Source organism: Nicotiana attenuata, unplaced genomic scaffold (genome assembly GCF_001879085.1).
Source record: "Nicotiana attenuata strain UT unplaced genomic scaffold, NIATTr2, whole genome shotgun sequence".
NCBI classification, from domain to species: Eukaryota; Viridiplantae; Streptophyta; class Magnoliopsida; order Solanales; family Solanaceae; genus Nicotiana; species Nicotiana attenuata.
This window is the reverse complement of record NW_017670699.1, coordinates 235976-260006: the sequence shown is the minus strand read 5'-3', so window position 1 is coordinate 260006 and position 24031 is coordinate 235976. Positions and strand designations below refer to the sequence as shown.

At 40.4% G+C, this 24031-nt stretch overlaps 1 protein-coding gene across 1 annotated transcript; it reads right to left on the bottom strand.

Moving 5' to 3' along the window:
• Positions 1–6336: 6336 nt before the first annotated feature.
• LOC109242434 lies at positions 6337–8235 on the bottom strand. The gene is made up of 2 exons (XM_019409295.1): positions 7912–8235; positions 6337–6678 (listed from the first exon to the last, which is right to left on the bottom strand). Exons 1-2 carry the CDS (start codon positions 8153–8155, stop codon positions 6422–6424), a joined length of 501 nt encoding a protein of 166 aa, XP_019264840.1. The 5' UTR covers positions 8156–8235; the 3' UTR covers positions 6337–6421.
• Between the last annotated feature and the right edge of the window lie 15796 nt (positions 8236–24031).

Below are 24031 nucleotides of genomic sequence, written 5' to 3'. Positions count from 1 at the left end.
CTGTTTGACTGGGCACGGGTTTAAGAAAAAATGAAGACTTTTTGAATTTGTGGTCTTAAGCAAGTCAAAAAGGGGTCCAGAGTATTTGTATAGTGATAAAACCTTCTCATTAAGGTTAGAATTGGAAATTTAAACTAAATTGTTTCCAAATTTAAAAAGGGGTCATTCTTTTTTGAACGGACCAAAAAGGAAACAGGTTCACATAAACTGGAACAGAGGGAATAGTAATCTATGCAATTTCCATGTTTAGAAAATTTAATAGGTGAATTAGTTTATTGCCTTAACCACCAACTTCATGTTTGATAAGTTTTAACATAGGTGGTAAGTAATCAATTTTTTCTACTATCTTTTATTTTAAATAGGTTTAAACACGGAGTTAACAACTTAATAGCTAGCCTTTACAATAATCCTAATGGCACAATGTCCACATGTGAATCACACGCACAGATGCCAATCATAGTTTATGATTAAGACTCAGACATTCATTATTAATATTACGCGGCGCCTTCCTGAGATTCCCTGAAGGGTGACGTAAGGCTAAGCAACTGATGGCAGTGCAGTTACTGTCCGCCAACTGAGGTCCCCTCCGTATGCTAGAAGAGATTGTCAGTGTCGTACGTGAAAACCAATGTCAGGAGCAATTAAGAGAACAAAAATGAGAATTGAGAATGAAAGAAAGCTTGATTGCATTAATGAAAGCTATTACATAAAGGCAACACGGTGTCGAGGGGGAGAGACACCAGTACAAAGAATTGTTTGCTTCTTAGAAAGTTTGATTGCTTGATCCCCCATAATAATGCTTACAAAAAATAAACCAAAGATACAAGACTAGACTTGACAAACTAGAGAAACATAATGGAAGTACATGAAATAAAACTACTCTATATTTACAATGAAAATGACTTAGTTTTCTACAAGGCAAAAACAGGTCCGTTGTCAGCAGCATTGTCTTCGACATCACGGTTTGCACGTCGCGGCATTGTCTGCGCGCGCGGCGCTATTGGCATCTGCCTGCGGCTGGGTGCTGGCGAGGGATAACGGTGGGGCGACAGAGGCACATGCGCGCTTGTCACTTGGTGCGGCCAAGACCACGCGGCCGTCCATGGCGCTAGGCATTGGGAGGCTTGCTAGGATGCCACGGGGCGCGCCCAAGAGGTCATGGGGCATGGCTGGAAAGTCGCCCATGACATTCTCCCCCAACTGAGTTAGCGACGTCCTCGACACCTTACTTGCAAGATAATCTTTAATTAGGCTCTTGTAGTCTTTGAGGTTTGTTCCCCTCTCCCAAGTATTCTCCTCTGCATCACAGGCACATCCCTGCCATTTGACCAAGAACTCTTGGTGATTTTTCCTTGAGGCATGAATCACTCTATCATCAAGGATAGCTTCAACACACCTTTTCTCGATTGAATTGGCACCTCGAATACTGGGTACTGTGAGATGGCTCCGTGAAGGATCCTTCGCGTCTTGCCGAAAAGGTTTCAGAAGGCTAACATGGAAGATAGGATGAATTTTCCACCAAGCTGGGGTATCCACCCGGTATGCAACTTTCCTAATGCGCCTTTCAATGGAAAAGGGTCCAATGTATTTTTGCAATAGGCGAGGGTCATGGATCCCCGCAAATAAGTACCGCTTTGGGATTTTGACCATCACTTTGTCTCCTACTTGGTATTCAACAAAGCGACGATTTTGATCAGCATGCCTCTTCATCCGCTTTTGAGCTTTGACAAGATAGTTCCGCACCATCTCCAAAATTTCGCTTCCACTCTTTTGAGAAGCTAGCAGCTCGAGGAGATTTAGACATGTTTGGTGCATTCACTGTGTGTGGGAGTAGCGGTTGTTGTCCGTTAACAATTTTGAAAGCGCTTTTGTTTGTACTAGAGCTCTTTTGTGAATTGAAACACAGTTGAGCAGCATCCAGAAGCTTCATCCAATTCTTCTGCGATCCGATTACAAAGTGGTGGAGATATTCCTCCAACATACCATCTAACCGCTCCGTCTGGGCATCAGATTGCAGATGAAAACTTGAGTTGTAACTCAATTTTGACCCAAGCCACTTAAAGAGTTAGGTCAAAAAGTTGCTAGTGAAGCTTGAGTCACGATCACTAACAATTTCTTTGGGCAGGCCCCAATATTTGACGACATGAGAGAAAAAGAGTCGAGTTGTATCTTATGCTAATATATATTGTGGGGCTGCAATAAAGGTAGAATACTTGGAAAACCGATCCACCACAACCAAGATAGTTGTGAGATCTCCGACCTTTGGCAATCCGGTGATGAAATCCAAGGAAACGCTTTCCCAAGGCCTCTTTGGGACAGCTAGTGGTTCCAAGAGTCCTGCTTGTGTCAAGCGGTCTGACTTGTCCTTCTGGCATACTAGACAAGTCTTCACATACTAAGCAACATCATCTGCCATTTGAGGCCAATAATATGAACGGTGAAGTAACGCCATAGTGCGTTCTTCACCGGGATGGCCGGCCCACAGAGTATCATGACATTCCACCAAAAGAGTCCTTCACAAATCTCCTCCTTAGGAAGATAAAATCGGTTCCCTTTCACTTTCCGAAAACCATCTCCCATGTAGAACTGGCGAGTCTTGCCCTGTCCTACCAAATCAACCAAATATTGTGCAGCAAGATCCTTGAAGAGTAGATCCTATATCTGGTCCTTGATGAAGGTGGCTACTTCGCTCTCCCTTAGGGTGGCGAGTAGGCACACCGATGCTAGATCAGCTCTCCGACTGCGTGCATCAGCAACATGATTGGTCTTCCCACTTTGGTACTCCAGGTTGAAGTGGAATTCAGCTAGGAGTTCCTGCCATCTGGCCTGTCGACCATTTAGCATCGGCCGGGTCGTGAAATGGCTAATAGCTGTGTTGTCTATCTTGACCACGAACAGGGTCCCCAGAAGATAGTGCCTTCAAAGGCGCAAGTAGTAGATGACATCCAACAATTCTTTCTCATGGGCGGCATAGTTCCGCTCTGCATCATTCATTTTCTGACTCTCGTACGCTACAGGATGCTCTTCTTGTAGAAAGACTCCGCCAAGGGCATAGTCGGATGTATCCGTTTGTACGTCGAATGGCTTGGCCAAATAAGGGAGGGCCAAGACGAGGCTACTAGACATAGCAATTTTTAAGGCGTTGAAGGCCTCCGCTTGCCTCGGTCCCCAATCCCAGGGTGTGACCTTCTTGAGGAGTTTGGTCAATGGCACTGCGATGAGGGAGTAGTTTTTCACAAATTGCCGGTAGATGTTGCATAGGCCAAGGAATGCCCTCAAGGCGTGGACATCCTTAGGCGGCGGCCAATCTGTGATTGCCTGAATCTTTCTGTTGGTCCATCTTAATTCGCCATTCCTCGATGACATGTCCAAGGAAATCAATTTGCTTTTGAGCAAATGAGCACTTGGATAGCTTCGCATATAGTTCATGCTCCCGCAATCGAGCTAGGACCTTCCGCAAGTGCACTAGGTGTTCTTCCAATGTTTGGCTATATACCACAATGTCATCCAAGTAGACCACCACGAATTCGTCAATGTACTCTCGAAAGACTTGGTTCATCTGAGTGCAAAATGTAGCTGGGGCGTTAGTCAAGCCGAACGTCATGACCAGGAAGTCGTACGACCATATCTTGTCACACAGGTCATCTTGTGGTGATCACCCTCTGCAATCCGAACTTGCCAATAACCTGTCTTCAGGTCTATCTTGGTGAACACCATCGCACCATCCAGTCTATCGAACAAGTCTGCCATTAGCGGAATAGGGTACTTGTTCTTCACGGTGATTTTGTTTAGAGCCCGATAATCCACACAGAGTCGTAGGCTACCATCATATTTCTTTTGAAATAGAACAGGGGACCCGTATGGGGACTTGGAGGGCACAATGATCCCTGTATCTAGCATTTTCGTCAATTGTCTCCGAAGCTCAGTGAGTTCGGGTTGTGACATTCTGTAGGGCTCCTGGGCGGGTGGCATCGCGCCCGGCACCAACTCAATTTCATGGTCCACAGTGCGCGTAGGCGGTAGTCGCTTTGGCATGTCTTCTGGCATGACATCTTCAAACTCCAGTAGTAGCTCCTTCACGGGCGCAGGAATGGGACCCAAGGAGCGTTCTATATCTTCAATGCAGAGGGTTGCCAGGAACGTAGGTTCATGTCTGTTGACCCCCTTCTTCAACTGCAAGGCCGATATGTTCTCAACGGCCATCTTCATAGGCATGCACGGGATAATGCAGGGCTTGGCCCCATTTGTTCCCATCATCAGTAGCATATCTGCATATGGTACAGGCATGGTGTTGGTTTGTCTTAGGAATTCCAACCCAACTATCAACTCGAAGTCATCTATGATCACCACTCGCAGGTTGAATTTTCCTTCATAAGGGCCAAGCTTCACCGGTACCTCTTTGGCTATTCCACACACTAGCTGAGGAGGTGAGTTGATAGCCTTGACACGACCTCTACCTTTTCCTACAACTAGACCAAGGTGCTACACCTGAGTCGAGGCTAAGTAGTTGTGGGTAGCACCCGTGTCTATCATTGTCCATATGGGCTTGCCATTCACATTCATCTCGACGAACATCAAGGACCTCTCTTGTTTAAGAGAAGTCTCCTCATCCGCCTTCTTTTTCCCTTTCTTGGTGACTGGACATGGGTCCTTCTTCTTACGGATACCAGCACTGGTCTCCGCTAATACCTCAGAAATAGAGCCAACAATTGCATTGAAGGCGCCTACTGGTTCAGTCTTGTCCGCATCATCTGAATCGTCATCAGTCCCATCATCAAAAGCCTGATGGGCGTTCATCTATGCATGTGGGCACTCATTGTTCCCATGTGGTCCGCCGCAATGACGGTATCCAGAAGGAGGCTTTCTCCCCCGGTCATTGTTGTTTGACGCAGCACTATTGCTTCCTGAGGAGGGAGCCTTAGATTTGGTTGAGCTCCGATCTCCCCCACTTCTGCTAGGGCCACCATTGCTAGGCTGGCCCCCTTTGAATCCCTCTCGGGCAGGCGGCTGGGCCTATCCTTCCGAGCTTCCACTCGATAGTCCCCAAGGCATTCAGCTGCTTGGATCGCCATAGGTAGGGTATCTACCCTTTGTCTTTGTAGATCCACACAGGCATAAGGTTTCAACCCTTCCAGGAAGGTGAAGAGCTTGTCTTTGTCTCCCATGTCGCGTATGTTTAGCATGAGCGCGGAAAATTCCCGCACGTAGTCCCGCACTGATTGGGTCTGGCGGAGCTGCCGTAGCTTTCTCCTTGCATTGTATTCAACATTTTCGGGGAAGAACTGTAGGCGTATGGCTGCCTTCAGTTTTGCCCATGTCTCGAGAGCATCTTCACCGGCCCTAATGGCTTCGTACTTCACCCGCCACCAGAGTTTAGCATCACCCTGAAGATACATGGAAGCAGTTGCTACCTTCTTAGCTTCTTCTAGGCCCCCAACAGTATCGAAGTACTGTTCGATGTCAAAGATGAAGTTTTCCACTTCTTTGGCATTCCTAGCTTTGTATGGCTTTGGCTCAGGAATTTTCAGTTTTTGTGTCGCGGCGGGGTTCACAGCGCCCCTGATTTGGTTTCCACCTCCCCGAAGCAGGCCCTATAAAGCAGTATTGACAAAATTGAGCTGGTCTGTCAAGTTGTCAATAGTTTGTTGCATGGCAGGCACCATGTCTGCCTCTTGTGCCCTGTAGGCAAAATCCTCGGCACGCTCCGGTTGGAGTCCCTCGAATTTGCCAAAAGATTCGGCTGCCTCTGTGGCTGCCGTTTGTTGGTCTCCCTCGGAGCCGCGACTGATGTTTTCTATGTCAACTTCGGCTTGGAGCACTCTACGATCCAGGTCGTCCAACCTTTGCACTAGACTGGTTCTTATTTTAGGCACCGTATCCACGATGGCCGTAATACGTCAACCGTCTCTTTAAGGGCCGCAATGCGGTCCTCGTGATTCACCGTGGTCAGAAATGGTGGTAATGACAATGCGTTCCCTCGTTCAATGTCGAGCCTAGGCTCTGATACCAACTATTACGCGTCGCCTTCCTGAGATTTCTTGAAGGGCGACGTAAGGCTAAGCAACTGATGCAACTGTCCGCCAACTGAGGTCACTTCCGTACGCTAGACGAGATTGTCAGTGCCGTACGGAAAAATCAATGTCAAGAGCAATTGAGAGAACAGAAATGAGAATTGAGAATGAAAGAAAACTTGATTACATTAATGAAACCTATTACAGAAAAGCAACACGTTGTCGAGAGAGAGACAAACCAGTACAGAGAATTGTTTGCTTGCTAGAAAGTTTGATTGCTTGATCCCCCTAATAATGCTTAAGAAAAATAAACCAAAGCTACAAGACTAGACTTGACTAAGCTAGAGAAACATAATGGAAGTACATGAAATATAACTACTCTATATTTACAATGAAAAGGACTCAGTTTTCTACAAGGCAGAAACAGGTCCGTTGTCAGCAGCATTGTCTTTGGCATCACGATCTGCGCGCGCGGCGTTGTATGCGCGCGCGGCACTGTTTGCATCTGCCTGCGGCTGGGCGCTGGCGAGGGATAATAATGGGACGACAAAGGCACATACGCGCTTGTCGCATGGCACGGCCAAGACCACGGGGCCGTCCGTGGCGCTAGGCACTCGGAGGCTTGCTAGGACGCCACGGTGCGCGCCCAAGGGGTCATGGGGCATGGCTGAAAGCCGCCAATAACATTAAGCATGAATCAAATAGTATTTGAAACCTAAAGCATGGTATCTAGAGGAGCTTTAAATTCATTCAGAAAAATAGTTATCAAGAAAAAATTACATGCAATCATAAATTCGAATCAAATAGTATTTGAAACCTAAAGCATGGTATCTAGAGGAGCTTTGAATTCATTCTGAAAAATAGTCATCTAGAAAAAATTACATACAATCATAAATTCGAACACGTACGTACAGATACATGTCTTGAAATTCCTAACGATATGATATCGATTGCAATAAAAGAATAATCACATCGGGAAATAGGCACACACAAGAGTCATGGAGACATACCTAATCATCATATGGTACATGCTTTCAATGAGATACCGCACGGCATCCGGCATAGCCAAACGAGCATAAACACAAATAGAGAAAGAATACCAAGATTTATAAATGGAGGGTACAATATACTCGTACGCTTCTATCGCAGAATGCGAATGCTTTACACATCGATCAATACAACCACAAGTAAATTAAAGGCAACACTTTACATACAACTACCTCATAAGGAATCGTAATGCATCGTCTTAAAGACTAAGCAGTTCGCGAAGTGCCGAATTAATAAGAAAACCAGAAATCCAAATGAATAGTACACGAACAGAGTTTCAATAGCAAAATAGACCAAATTTCGCAGCGATAAACTATGAACAGCAGCAACAAGAAAGAATATAAATACCGAGAGGAAATAAAAGAAATAGATTTTGCCTCGACTTACAACCGAGAAAGCAAGAATCGAAGAGCAAAAAATGTAATGAATCTTAGTAAAAAGGGTACAATGGTCATGAATAGTAGTGGTCAAAAGTAGTGATCGAAAATGCCAATTTCTTCCCCATCTCTATGGTCTTAACAATAGAATATTTATAGCTAAGAAATTACTAAGCCTCTAAGTTATAAAAGGTAAAACAGGCGAAATTTAAGGTTGCTAATTAGTAAAGAAATTTTGACAAAATCAATTACCAAAAGTTAGAGGTCCAACTTTAGAAAGAAAGTGATCTAGTCTATATAGAAAAGTGTAATAATATTACTAAAATTCGTCCATATATGAATAGAGAAATAATTCAGGTTAGGAAAGGAAAGCTTTTTAAAAGAAAAAATCATACAAGATTGAGTTTTTAAAAATCAAATTGATAGGAAAGAGAACCAAATCAGAAAAACAATAAATCAGGAAAATTATGTTCTACCTATCTTGTGGTACAATGAACTTGGGCTAATTCCTCTCTTGATTTCCACATCATCTTCTCCATATGTTCTGGAAACAGAAAGAGGAGGACAAAAGAGATCTTGATTTTGCAATTTGGGGAGGGATTGGGGTGTAAAATCAGGGGCTAAATGGGTACAAGAATTTATAGAAACAAAGTAACAAAAAATAAAAAGTAGGAAAGAAGATAAAATTGAAAATTTGATGAAAGAGGAGTCGGTTCCCATGGTGTAGGACGAAGGGGTTCATGGAAAGGGATTAGGGAAATGTTTACTTTGGTCTGGATTGATTTTGGGGATAATTGGACTAGAATGTTGAATTAATGGATTTAGGTTAGTATTGGGCTAACAGGTTGGGCTACGAAATGGATAAAAAGGGTCATAAAAAATTGGGCTTCTAATTTATATACTAATAAGTAAAAGAGAAATTTTCAGAAACCACAATGTTTTAGTGATTATTAGCTTGTTATAGCTACCATTTACTTTATTACTTCCTATAACTATGTTTTCAGTTGCTATAGACTGTATTCGATGTATTTTTGCTACAGTATTCATGTATACAGTAGCAAAACTCGGCAGAAAACAGGGGACTCCAGCTAAGCAGAGAATGTATTCTACTGTATTCGCGAGTTGTATTCGCGAGTTGTATTCGTGAATACAGTAACGCAATTTGTGGAAAAAAAATGTCTTCGGCTGTTTAAAAATGGTAAGTGAATCAATTAACGCGATAGACTCCTAATATAACTCAACAAACTCAATTATAACACACAAAATTTGTATTCCAAATTTTAGAAAAGATTCTCAACTGAAAAACACCCAAAAATAGAGCAATCTTCAGAGATTGAATCCATCCTTTCTTTTTTTAGTGGTGTCTTTACTAAATTATTTTTTAGTTGTATCTTTACAAATAGATTTATATATTGAAATTATATAATTACATTGAATACATGAAGTATAGCAGGTCATTTATAGTGCAAAAACATATGAATACATACTGCAGATACATTTGAATACATATATACATCTGAATACATAAATTATATTAATTAAAAAAATATATGAATACTTTCATGCAATACAGCGAGACAATAAAATACAATAAAATACAGCGAGATATATTGAAATACAATGAAAAAAAAGACAGTGAATACAATAAAATACATGTAATACAACGAGATACATTGAAATACAATGAAATAAAAAGGTAACAGACTCTTCAAGTTCCTCAGCCCCAAACTCCGCCCCCAATCCACCGGTATCTAGGTCGCAGCCATGTGGAGCGTCGCCGCCGGTTAAAAGAAGACAGTTGTTAAAGAAGCACCAATTTAAAGGATCAAACGGAAACTAGAGACAGAACTTCTTCAGATCTCACAAGGCAAACATGAACAATCAATGCAAACTCTAAGAAAAATTTATAATGTGTAGCACAACTGTGTGAAAGAAATCAGTGGTTGGATGAGGGTGTTAGGGGTGACACAATAAAGAAAGGGGGAAGTGGTCGTCGGTCGGATCTGTCATTGGCGGAACACAGCCCCTGCTAGGGTTTCTAAAAGCAGGGGAGGAAAAAACCTGGAGAAAAAGAGAAGAAAGAGGAAAGAGAAAGGAGGAGAGAGGGAAGAGAGAGGGAAGAGAGAGGGAAGAGAGAGGGAGAGAGAAAATTAATACACAACGTATTTAATGGCCTAAAGGTAGGAAGTGACCATAAATAGATATTTTGCTATAAAAATTAAAAGGTAGCTATATGAGATAATTTTTTAAAAGGGTATTTATTTATAATAAATAAGGCATCAACCTTTGCTATAGGAGGTAAAATTTTCTAATTGAAATACATAATTAACTAGAAGTATAAAATATAATAAAGTAAGAGATTAGTAAAATATTTAAAATAAATAAATAATTTCATATAGTAAATATTCTATGATTATAAAAAATAAAGCATATTCATTCCTATCCTTATAGAACTGATTCCAAGGAATAGGTCTCCCCATAAGGTTCCTTTTAGACTAGAAACTTTTTGGTGTAAACATCCGGAGTTTCAGACAATTGTAAAAATAATTAGAATGATAGTGATCATTTTAAAGCTAGCCTCAATTTTGTTGATAAGATAAAACCCTGGAAAGACAGTACCTTTGGCAATATCATGGGAAGGAAGAGAAAATTGTTAGCTAGACTCCAAGGCATCCAATCTTCTAATAGCTATGCTACCAGCTCTTTCCTTAGAAAATTAGAATTAGACCTTCAAAATGAGTTCAATGATATTCTAAAAATAGAGGAAGATTACTGGAAACTTAGGTCTAGAATCATATGGCTTAATGATGGAGACTCAAATACAAAATTCTTCCATGCCTCAGCCACTAATAGGAAAAGAAGAAACAAAATTATTTATTCAAAGATGAGGCAGATAACTGGATAAATGATCATAGCCAAATTATGTCTCATGTTCAAAATTACTTTACCTCTACATTTACTTCTTCTCACTCTCATTCTATCTGGGCAAACCCCCTAAATCCCCAAACCAGATGTAATAAGATTAATCTAGACAATCTAGATACCCCCTTTCTAGATAATGAGATTAAAAGAGCTGTCTTCTCGTTCAAACCCTTTAAGTCTCCTGGTCCAGATGGTTTACACCCCTTCTTTTTTCAAAAATATTGGTATCACATAGGGCATTTTGTTAGTAATCTTTGTCACAATATTTTTAACAATCGGGAAATCCCTCCGAAAATTAACAAAACTTTTCTGTGCCTCATTCCCAAAATCCATAATGCCAACAATATTAAAATTTGTAGACCCATTGGCTTATGCAATACTATCTACAAACTAATCACCAAGATTCTAGCCAACCATCTTAAACCTTTCCTAGATCAATTGATCAGTCCATATTAGGCTAGCTTCATGAAAAACAGAAGAGCGTCCGGTAATGCTATCATCATCCAGGAAATGATTTCTAAGTTTAACAAACTGAAAGGCAAGCAGGGCCATATGATTCTTAAAATCGACCTAGAAAAGACTTTTGATCGTTTAGAATGGTCTTTTGTTCGCCACACCCTGGATTACTTTAATTTCCCTCCAAAATTCTCCAAATTATTACTGAATCGCATTTCTACCAGTAAGATAGCAATCTTAGTCAACGGATGTTACAAATTACTTTCAACCAAGTAGAGGTATTAGACAAGGAGACCCCATCCCCCCCTATATCTTTATCCTCTGCCTAGAAATGCTCACTAGATATATAGAACATCAAGTGGACATCAAGAATTGGGACCCTATATCTTTAGGTTATAAATGTCCGAAAATCTCCCATTTATTATATGCCGACGACCTTACACTAATGGCAAGAGCTAATGCTAAATCTTGTCAAGCTATTGAAAATGGCCTTGACCAGTTTTGCTCTCTATCGGGTCAAAGTATCAACGCTACAAAGTCAAAATTACTTTTCTCAAAAATTTGCAACCATATTATTATCAGAGACATTACCACTATGTTAGGAATTAAGAATAGTATCAATTTTGGTACATACCTAGGTTTCCCTATCTTACACCATAGCCTAAAACCTCGGGAATATCAATTCCTAATTGATAAGATGAGAACTATACTTGCCTCATGAAAAATAAAATTCTTTATTTTGGCAGGAAGAACAACCCTTGCAGCATCATGCCTTAATTCCATCGCAAAACATTACATGCAATACACCCTCCTCCCCAGGAAAATCCTAAAAGAGATTGATAAAGTCCAAAGGGACTTCATATGGGGTAGCACAATAAAGAAAAGGAAAATTCACATGGTGAACTGGCCCACCATATGCCAACCCAAAAAATATGGTGGATTAGGCATCCACAACGCTCTTAATAAAAATCTATGTACTCTAACTAGCTTAAGTTGGAGACTTCTCACAAATGCACTAATTCCATGGGCAAAGCTTATCATCTCTTATTGTTGCAATAGTTCCTCTATGAATAGATCCTCCTACATTTGGAAAAGCATTTGCAAAGGGTGGGACATCTGCTCCAAGGGCATCATATGGTCCCCCCACCTTCAATCAAATCTTAACCTACGGGAGGCCAATTGGATACCAAATTTTTGTAACCTAAGGAACCATGTAATAGGCCCCCCTTCGGCCAAAGATATTTCCACAAAAATAAGAGATATCTTCGATGGTACAAATTGGAATTTAGAATACTTAACCTCTCCCTTCCTCCAGACTTACTAGCTAATATCACTAAAATAAAAGTCCGTCTTAAGGGTCCCTCAATTGACTTACCTATTTGGTCTCTCATCACTAAGGGGTTTTTTACTACTAAATCTTGTTATACGCTTTTGGAATCTCCTTATAATACTAACTTAGACTTCGAGTGGATTTGAAAATTGGACTGTCCCAATAAAATTAGATTTTTCCTATGGCAATGCCTTCACAATCGAATCCCTTGCAGAAAATATCTTTCGCAGATTGGACTTAACATTGACCCTAACCGTCCCATCTGTAAAAGCCCTTATGAAGAATCCATCGAGCATATCTTCCTAGAATACAAAGCTGTCAACAAACTCTGGACCGACCTTCAATGCAACCAGCTTATTAACCAAAATGGGAGACATTGGCTTATCCAAATAAAGGACTTCAACTTTCCTCTTAAACATAATTTCCTAAAATGGAACACATACTTTCCTTCATCATTTGGCACATCTGGGTTAATAGAAACAGTAATAATCACAATAACACTTCTAACCAAACCAGTGGTTATCAATCAAGCAAAGGGCTATAGAATTTAAATTACTCATGGAAAAATCTCTATTCACCCTCCCAAATTACTAATAAAAATCAACTGGTTCAAACCCCCTAGGGGTTGGTTCAAACTAAATGTAGATGCCAGTTTTCATAGCTATAATCAAAATTGTGGTTTACGTGGTGTTTTCAGAAACGCAAATGGTAGCTGGGTAGTTGGTTTTACAAAACTAACCCATGCAAATGGCTCACTAGCAGCAGAATTGAAAGCTCTACGAGAAGGTCTAAGGACAGCAAAGGAGTGGAATCTCTTCCCACTTGAAATAGAGACAGACTGCTCAAAGGTAATCCAGGCCTTACAAGCTGGTAATAAATTATTTAATAAAACTGTTAATGATTGCAGGTCCTTAATGCACCAGCAGAGGGTTACTCTCCAACACACTTTCAGGAAGGGGAATAGAATTGCTCACCAACTAGGAAAAGGGAGCCTAGAAAGGGATAACCAAGTTTTTGGAGCAACAGGAAGAAGTAATGCTTAGAAGACCAGTAAAAAAGTTTTTGTTGAACCACCTTTTGATGTAATAGATTTTGTGGAAAATGATAGACTAGAAACTACTACCCATGAAAAACTGCTATGCAATGAGGCTTGCCAACTGTTAGCAAGCTTAGGGAACCAATGCGTCCTTCGTGATGCATCTTATGTTAATCATGTACTTGACGTTCCTTAGTTATTAATATATCTATTTCCTGTTTGCTCAAAAAAAAAAAAAAACAACAAAAGAATTTATTTTTTGTANTCAAAAAAAAAAAAAAACAACAACAACAACAACAACAACAATAATAATAATAATAATAATGGTAAGATTAACTAATAAAACATGAAAAATAATTTATAATACACTAATAAAATATGGCGCATGGCGTGAAGTATTATGGTAATGCTTAAATAATTGTTTATATATATATATATATATATATATATATATATATATATATATAGATAGATAGATAGATAGATAGATAGATAGATAGATAGATAGATTGGAGTAAAGGGAGGACAAAATTGAGTATCAACACTGGTCTACCCCGAACATACTTCTGCCACCACCTCTTGGAATAATCGTGTATCTAAAACACTATGAAGTCGACTCTATTGAACTTCACAATACCCATGTTACGCAGTACCTCATGGCAACGGTATAAGAAATCATTAGAAGGTGATCCAATAAAGCGAATAGGAAACAATTTGGTGAACTTGTCCAATCTCTTCCGCCTCTCGGACGACATAGTTGGTCCCTCCCCGGACTGAGTAGTAATAACATGATGAACTGCCCCAACTGTTGGAACTGCCGAAGTCTGATATCCGTGAGCCATCTGCTCTAGAGTGTGAGTAGCGAGATTCTGGGCTCCTTCCCTGGCTTGCGAGACGGCTGGTGCCATCGGGAGCACATCGGCCTAGGCCACACTCTCCATAAGGCCCACCAGACAGACTAGAGTGTCCTGAAGTACTAGGGTGGCAATGAACCCCTCTATGCCCTGAGCTAGTCCACCCGGTGCGGTCTGAATAGGGACCTCCTTATCTTGCTCAATCTAAGGCTCTACAATAGGTGTTGTTGCGCGTGCTCTAGGCTAAGCTCTTCCTCTACCTCTGGCCCTACCTCGGCCCCAACCTCTATCCCTGGTAGTGGTAGCAACCTGGGGCTCCGACTCCTGATCAGCGGTGAATGTTGTGCGTGTCCTCACCATCAGTGGGAGAAAAAGAATAAAATAACTCAAACTTCGGCGATAGAATAAAGTCACACGACAGAGTAAGAAATAAGCAAAAATTCCTAAAGCCTTATAGCCTTTAGAAGATAAGTACAGACGTCTATATACCAATCCTCCAGACTCTACTAAGCTTGCTCGTGACTCATGAGACCTAGGCAGCCTAGTGCCCTGATACCAATTTGTCACGACCCAAAATCCCAACCGTGAGGCTGTGATGGCGCCTAACACCAAATGCTAAGCAAGCTAGCATAAACAAATAATATAAAAGAAAAGCATTAGATATCTAATAATTGTCCAAAATATAACATAAACCACCCCAAGCTCTAGTGTCACAAGTACATGAGCATCTAGATCCAACTCATTACAAGTTTCATAAGAAATACAATGATGTCCCAAATGAAATAGAAATAGTACCGTAGAAATAGTAAAGTGACTCTAGGGCCTGCAAATGGGGTGCAGCTCTACCTCGAATCACAGACCGGTATCCGCTAAGTGCCTCTCGGGACACTGCTAGTACCAACGTCAAAATCTGCACAAGAAGTGCAGAAGTGTAGAATAAGTACAACAGATCTAATTACTCAGTAAGTGTTGAGCCTAACCCCAATGAGGTAGTGACAAGGCTAAGACAAGACACCTACTAAAATCCTTTGCAGATGTATATATAAAGCAACAGAAATAACAAGTAAAGCATTAAAAGTAATAACATGGTGGGAACATATAAAAGGGGCAACAACTGGAACATTAAATACAGAATCACTGAGTAAGTGTCTTTCCGAAATAAGCAACGAAACTGCCAAGTTAAATTCACAATCCAAGTATCAAGTAAAATTAATGAAATCATCTAAGTTCACGGTATCACCCTTTGTGATTTACTCTCATCCTCGCCATATAATGTAAAATGCAATTGCACGGCATCACCCTTCGTGTTTTTACTCTCATTTTCACATGATAATGATAATAAAACAATCAAGTGCACGACATCACCATTCGTGCTTTAATCCTCACATTCACTTAATCAATGATAATAATAAGCAAATAAGGAACAACAACACCCTTCGTGCTTTTCATTCTTTCTCACCAAGAAACAATAATAACCCAAAGTATCAACCAAGATGGGGAGTAAATTTCAACTTCAAACATGGTGCTAGAATAAGTGAATTTAACTTTCAATATCACAACAACCTCAACATTAGCAATAAAGACAAAAGCGAATAGTTAAAGAATAAACAATCTAGTTAAGGCATTGAAGGCATAGTAAATGAAATTACATGGTACAAAAAAGACAAGTTCCAGCCGCATGCTTTAACCCATGACAACGTATATATACTCGTCACCTTGCATATATGCCATCCCCACAAATAATTAATGTGGAAAATAGACCAAACAAGTCCTAATTCCTTCAAGTCAAAGGTAGCCATGACACTTACCTCACTCCGCAACCAAATCAACAATCAATCATGGCTTTTCTTTTCAAACTAGCCCCAAACAAACCGAATCATGCCAATTATCGATCAAACAATTCAAAATAACCTTTACAAACTAACCTTGAACGAAAAAGGTTAAATTTTGATGATTTTTGACAAAGTCAACAAAAGTTAACCCCATTCCCACTTGGTAAAAATCCGAGATTCAGATAAAATTCCGATTATCCATTCAACCCCGAGCCTCGATACCTGATTTATTTCGAAATCTGACCTCAATCCGAGGTCTAAATCTCAATTTAAAAAAATTCCTAAATTCTATCCAAAACCCCTAATTTCTACTCTGGAAATTGATAAATTTGATGTTAAAACACATGTAAAAGTAATTGGAATTGATTATGAACTGTTAAAGTTGATTACGAATGAATTTGGGGAGAAAACCCTCTTAAAATATCACCTCTAGAGTATTTGGGGTTGAAAAATGGTAAGAAATTGAACTAAGTCCCGACGTTTCCCCTCTTTTACCCAGCTGCAGGCGTCGCATTTGCGAATACTATGCGATGTCCGCAAATGCGACATACGGATTGCAAATGCAATCAGTGCATCATATACACAGAATTTGCAAATGTGACAAAACCTTCGTTTTTGTGAAGGTCCCTCCCTTTGCAAATATGAAATAAGCTTCGCTTTTGCGAAGCTTCCACCAAAGAAATAAGAGTCGCAAATGTGAGACTCCAGCCGCATTAGCGATTTCCCAGACTTTGCAACTTCGGTTCCTTCTTCGCAAATGCAAAGTTTCTCAATCCCTGTGCCTTTTGCAAATACGATCCTTAGACCTCAAAAGCGATGCTCGCAAATGCGAGCCAAACCTTGCAAATGCGAGATCTGCAATCTTACACTAGCAATTGCTGAGCACCAACAGTTGCAAACCCATCCATTACGCATCCAAAACTCACCCGAGCCTCTCAGGCTCCCAACCAAACATGCACACAAGTGTAATAAAATTCTACAAGCTTGGTCACTACCTCAAATCATTAAAATTACATCAAATAACAAGAATCGACCATCAAAACTCAAGATATTAATTTTAAAACTAATTTTTCTCAATCTATTACATAATGCGCCGAAACGCGCTCGGGTTACCCTGGACCCCAATCAAACGTGCGTACAAGTCCAAAAATAGCATATGAACCTACTAGAATCATCAAAACACTAATACGGGATCGCTTACCAAAAAAGTTGACAGTGGTCAACTCTAGCCTCATTTTAAGTCAAATACCTTATTTTCTCCAAAATTTTACGTAAAAGCTTCCGAAAAATGGTACGGACCATGCACACAAATCAATAAATATCAAATGAAGCTATGGGAGGTCTCGAAATGGTGAAATTTAGGCTAGTTCTCAAAATGACCTATTGGATCATCACATCTAGCCACGAATAGTGACCAAACAAGAGTAATAGAGATGGTCCACCACACTAGAATCCCCAATAGGTATAGACACATAGACAGAAGTATCTAAAGAATCACGAGACATATTTAAATGTGAAGCAAAATAGGATGACATATGCGAATAAGTAGAGCTCTGATCAAATAAAAATGATGCATCTCTATGGCAAACTGAAGCAATACCTCTGATGACTGTGTCAGACGACTCTGCCTCTAGTCTAACTAGAAATGCATAGCGAAGGGGCTGAGCCCCTCCACTCTAACCTCCATCTCTCGGATGGCCTCTCACTGACTGGCCTCCACCTATAGCTGTCTGACCTCTATCTCTGGCTGCCTGACCCCTACCTCTAGCTGGCAGAGTGGGTGGTGGAGCAACCGCTACCGGAACCATGGCACGTGTACCCTGATGTGGCATGCTACTCCTCAATCTATAACAGTTGTTGATACCTAATTTTGCCCTCATATTTTTCAAATAGTATATATACTTTCAAAATATCATTTTGCATCATTACTTAATTTGCAAGAGTTACACATGTATTTTCTAAAAAAAATTCATAAAGCTTTAAAATTGATTTTCTTGCATTTAAATTACTTGAATATGTATTAATTACCCTTTCAAATTATTTTGTGATGATGTAATCATCCAAAATTATTATTTGCATCAACATATATGTTTCATAATATTTTATTTATTTTTTTATATAATTATATTTGTATTTTAAAGCGGTTTTATATAATTTTACAATAATAGCCTATATTCTGTACATAATTGTATTTATTATATTATTTAGACTAAAATAGCATTTCTTATATTTTTATATTGTTAAGATGTTATTTTTCGAGCATCTTAGTGCTTGAATAATATTTTTTTACTATTTATTAGTCATTTTTATAATTATTTTTTAATTACTTGTATTTAAAATCCATCCCAATCCCAAGCCAATTTTCGGACCAAATTAATGGCCCAAACACCCCAAACCTTAGCCCAATCTGCCCTGGCCCAAACCAAACGACCCTTTATTCCAACCCGGTCGGGACCCGTTTATTCAACCCGCCCCACCTTCCTTTTAATCTTGGCCGTTGATCTCAAATGATCAACAGCCCGAAATAAAACCCTCACTCTCCTTATATCCCTACCCAAAACCCTAGAGACCATTTTTTTTCCCAGCCTCCCTCACACGCTCTCATCTTGTACGAACCCTAGCTGTCTTACCTCCCAAAAATCTCTCCAAATTCGGTTATACTATGGAGTCCTACGATCTATTTACCTTATTTACACTATCCTACTGTTACTCATACGCTCTTGATGTTACTTAGTACTCACCCTAATTTTGGCAAGTATCACCATTCCAGATCGGACCCGTTCAGCTTTGATCTTGAAGGTTTGGACGATATCTCATCCATATACACGGAAAAGGGGTTGATTCCCCACATCCACGAGTCGATTTTTTAGTCGTTGAACCCTAACTAAGGTTTGAAATTTGATTTATTCCTTTGCCGGTGTCACGACCCAAAATTCATTAAAGGCCATGATGGCGCCTAACATCGCGGTCAGGCAAGCCAACAATAATTTATTAACTTGATTAGTCGTTTTAGTATTTTGAAATCATATTTTTCACTCATTTAAATAATAAGAAATAAAAATATACAGAGTAATTGATAATATTTTCCCAAGTACAATAGTGAAAACTCATATGTACGCCCAAAACCCGGTGTCACAAGTGCATGAGTATCAAATAGGGAGTAAAATAAAATACAACATTTGTCCTGAATATAAATTAGACAGGAAAAATACAAATAACTCTGAAGGGGACTCTGTGTGTTGCGGACTCGTAACATAGGATGCAGCTCACCTAAGTCCCCACAAATAACCACGCCTCTCCGCCCACAAGGCCACAAGACATATATGAACCTGCACAAGAATGTGCAGCAAGTGTAGTATGAGTACGAATATCAATGTGTACCCAATAAGCATCTAGTCTAACCTCGAAGAAGTAGTGACGAGGGGTCGACTCCGACACTTACTATGGGCTGACAATAAAATGTTGATATTATATTTATGCATGGAATACATAACATAGCTGAAAATTTAATAATCGGAAATAATCAACAATCCTTTTACGAATAGAAATTTCAAATTCATTTTCACCATTTAGCAATTTATATCTCAAGCTAATAAAGCAATGTCAATTATTATTAGTTCCAAATAATTATCATGCGCAAGTCATGCTGAGGTCGTACGGCCCAATCCAACATATAAATATAAACTGTGCACTGCCGAGGGTCGAACGGCACAGATCATAGATGCATTTATTAACCTGCCGAGACGAATGGCCCGCTCCCATGAGAGTAGTGGAAATTTACCCCGCTCGCGGAATATATTTGCGACGCGGTTGAACATAGATTTCTCAAATTATTATAATATTCCTCAATTGTTTTCAAAATACGAAATTCAAATGAAAACTTTCAAATCTCTAAATCCTCAATTTCAAGTCCTTTCAAGGCAATTAGTAAGCATACTCGATCTCAACTCTTTTCAAGGCAAATAATAAAACATAATCAAATAACAGTATCAACAAGGCATGGTGTAAACCTAAAACTACTCCGACATAGGCATAACTAATAGCTACGTACGGACTCTCGTCACCTTGTGCGTACGTAGCCCCCGCAAATAAGAGCACACATGAATTCAATTCACCTATGGGGTTAATTCCTCCTTACAAAATTAGAAAAGAGACTTACCTCGCTTAGAAGTTCCATAGCTGGCTCCCAAGCCTTTCAAACAACTCTAACTGATGCTCAACGCTCCAAAACTAATCAAAAAATGAGCAAATCCATAAGTATATACTCTAATACTCATTATAATCCAATATACAACAATTTTCAACTCCGTTCGAAGAGTCGATAAAATCACCCTCGGTCCCACACGCTCGGATTCCTAAAATTTTCGAAGATAAACCTTACCCATAATACCATGAACTCAAATATATAATTTATTCCAAATTCCATGTCAAATTTCATAGTCAAATCCAAAAATATAAATTTCTAGGTTTTTCTTTAAAATGATAAATTTCTACAAATTTCATGCTTGAATCCATATAAAAACCACGTATTTAACTTACAATGGATGGAATAACTTACCTTGGCATAGATGATGAAAACCCCCACTTGAAACTCTCCAAAAATTGCCCAACTAAGAGAGAATGGAGGAAATGGGCCAAATCCCCGTTCTTAAAGAACCCTTCTGCCCAACGACTTCTCGCACCTGCAGTCACTTGACCGCTTCTTGGTTCCACAGGTGCGGCAAATATTTCGCTTCTGCGGAGATGCCCCCAGCTGCCCGCTTCCGCTTCTGCGCCTTCCCTTCCGCAGGTGCGGTCTCACTTCTGCGGCGAGATAACCACATTTGCAGTCTCAGCACTGCCCAACAAAAATCGCATTTGCGTCCCTCTTGGCCGTTCTGTGGCTCCACACCTGTGGCTAAAACCTCGCAAGTGCGGTTGCACCAGAAGGCAGCTGCTTCAGCACTTCTTCCAAGTCCAAATTCGATCCGTTGACCATCCTGAATCCACTTGAGGCCCTCGGGACCTCAACCAATTATACCAACACGTCCCAAAACATATTACGAACTTAGTCGAGCCTTCATATCACACCAAGCAACGCTAAAACCATGAATCGCACCCCAATTCAAACTTAATGAACTTTAGAACTTCAAACGTCTACATTCGATGCCGAAACCTATCAAATCACGTTCGATTGACCTCAAATTTTGCACACAAGTCACATTCGACATTACCGACCTACTCCAACTTTCGGAATCGGAATTTGACCCCGATATCAAAAAGTCCACTCCCGGTCAAACATTCCAAAAACCTTCAAATTTCCAACTTTCTCCAAATGAGCACAAAATGACCTACTGACCTCTAAATCCACATCCGGACGCGCTCCTAAGACCCGAATCACCATACAGAGCTATTCCCAGGCTCGGAATTCCAAATGGACATCGATAACATTGAAATGCACTTCTACCCAAATTTATGAAATCCTTCCAAAATACCAACTTTCCATAATAGGCGCCAAGATGCTCCCTGGTTATCCAAAACCCGATCCAGACATATGCCCATGTCCAAAATCATCATACAAACCTGTTGAAACCTTCAAATCCCGATTCGAAGGTCGTTTACTAAAAAATCAATCCTTGGTCAATTCTTCCAACTAAAAGCTTTCGAAATGAGAATTTTCTTTCCAAATCAACTCCGAACTTCCCGAAATTGAATTCCGGCCATGCGCACAAGTCATAATACCTGAAGTGAAGCTACTCATGGCCTCAAACTGCCGAACGATAGGCTAGTGCTCAAAACGACTGGTCGGGTCGTTACATTCTCTCCCACTTAAACATGCGTTCGTCCTCGAACCTGCTACTGCTCTGGAGTTGTTTGAAATCACTGTTTAACCCCCTTAGTACCTACCCGTGCTACCACAACTCAGTTGAGCACATCAGCTCGAGCCAGACTAAGATTCTCCCTTTTATTTAGTCAAATAAGCTTTGGAGCCAAATTCCAACATCCAAAATTCTCTACCAGAACCGTTTCCTACCTACGAACACCGTATCAATCACTACGCGATGTACCAATACATGATTGCATACCTTTACTGAATTCACACCATGCACCACATAATTCACGTGACCATAATAACATCCTCTAACAATAATAGTCGAAATTCCACGAATTCGATGCCCACAACATACCTCATGACACATATAAATCTTGTTCCAACTCTTGCAATACCACCACGACGGAAGAGGTGCGTAGAAATTCATACCAACTGCCGAGTAAATAAATCATTGAGTTTCTCCCCTCGACAAGAACCATTACCTCATTATGAACCAAATAACGGTATTTGCTCTTTAATACGCTTCATATAAATCTAATTGCACTGATCCTAGGTCCAATAATCTCGTCTCACCAAGTATAAGCTGCTCAGGTAATAAGCCACCTCAGACACTACCAAATATCTCATATGATGCCACAATGGGCGAACAAGCTACAAACTCAAATGTGATACATAAGGAAAACGAACTCTAGAAAGAACTACTAAAACCACACAACTAATTAAACAACCGAAAGGATGTTATGAACCTTCCTTAGAAATGAGAAAAAAAAGACACAACAATAGATATGGGGAACTGTACTCAACATCACATTGTTGAGGCGTGCAACCCAATCCACACATGATACTGTTGCGGCGTGCCACCCAATCCAAACAACATACTCGTGGCAGCGTGCCACCAGATCGAACCATATATCCGTGGTGGCGTGCCACCCGATCCTTACATGACAATAAATAGGGAAATACCCATCAAGCCAAAACGCTTATACTTACAAAATACCCGAATATCAACCACAAGCACGCAAATTGCATAATACAGATCCTGGGGAGATGAATAGCGCCATAAGTTATGAAACTCAAGCACAACTAAGGTGCAACAAATGACCTGTATTCGGAGAGCCACCCTGCTCTCACAACACCACAAATTTCACAGGATCTCAATACGAGTGCGAATAATCAAACTGCCTCACAACCTACATGGCACAATAGAGATTACCCATGGATGACGACAGAATAACATCCAAGGCCCAAAGACTCCTCCGTAAACAACACTATGCTAAAAGGAACACATTCGGCCCGATATAGAGCCCGCACTCACATTTAGATCCATCCACAAACCTCAAGCAGATTGTGATCGTACCGCATTGGGCCAATAACCTTTCAAGGATCCACAGTAACCCTTTTTCCCATGACACACAAGAACAATCGTCAAATCCGGAATAAACATCCACAGTCCTCAACCTAATGAGTGAGCGTGCTTCAGGCATAATTTGCCAAATTAGCGATAGTACCACAATCTCCATTCTTGGTTTCGATCTTCAATCAATCAAGTGACTACATGTCATACTTATACAATCTTCCCGTGGGACACACTCCCACGACCTTCCGCACCAGGTAACAAGTCTTCACATCCATACCACCGGCCACACTAATGTTGTAAAGAAAATAAAGAATCCGCAATCAGTACGCAAAGCCCCTTACATAGGACACCGATCTCAGGTGACACCAAAGACAATACCAGCTTACTCTAACCATCTGAATTCTTTCTTGCTCATCAGAGCTTGTGATATTCTTGCCAACACCAAACGACAACCTTGATCCTCAACTTCCAATCCCCACACCGCTCGCTGCACCTAACATGACAATACGCGACAATACAAGAATTTCACCATAACTCCTGAACCACTAGTAGAATAAACACTTCATCATATAGAAACCATTTAGTTAGCTCATCTCAGAAGAACTCAATGCAACACGCAACTGAATTCCCATAGCCGCAGAAAATACAATCCTTATGTAGTGGTCTAAACCACCATGACTCTTCCGAGATTCGTCTGCACATAACAGGCCATAATAATCAGATGCCCCCAAATAAAATCCATTATGGCGGACGTCAAACCTCGCGCGCACCGCCACAAAACACATGTATAACTTAACATGCTGAAGGAACTGATCGTTGCCACCATCATGCCAATTCAACCTTTGCTAGCCGGTCCGACTTTTTCTAATTTACTCTAGACTTAACTTAGGAGTAATAGTTGCTCCATTGAAAACATAACGAACCTAAATCCGCGCTCATCCTAAGTAACCTTATTTCACGTGACCACGTTGTCTCAAAACCCACGAACCATCTCATA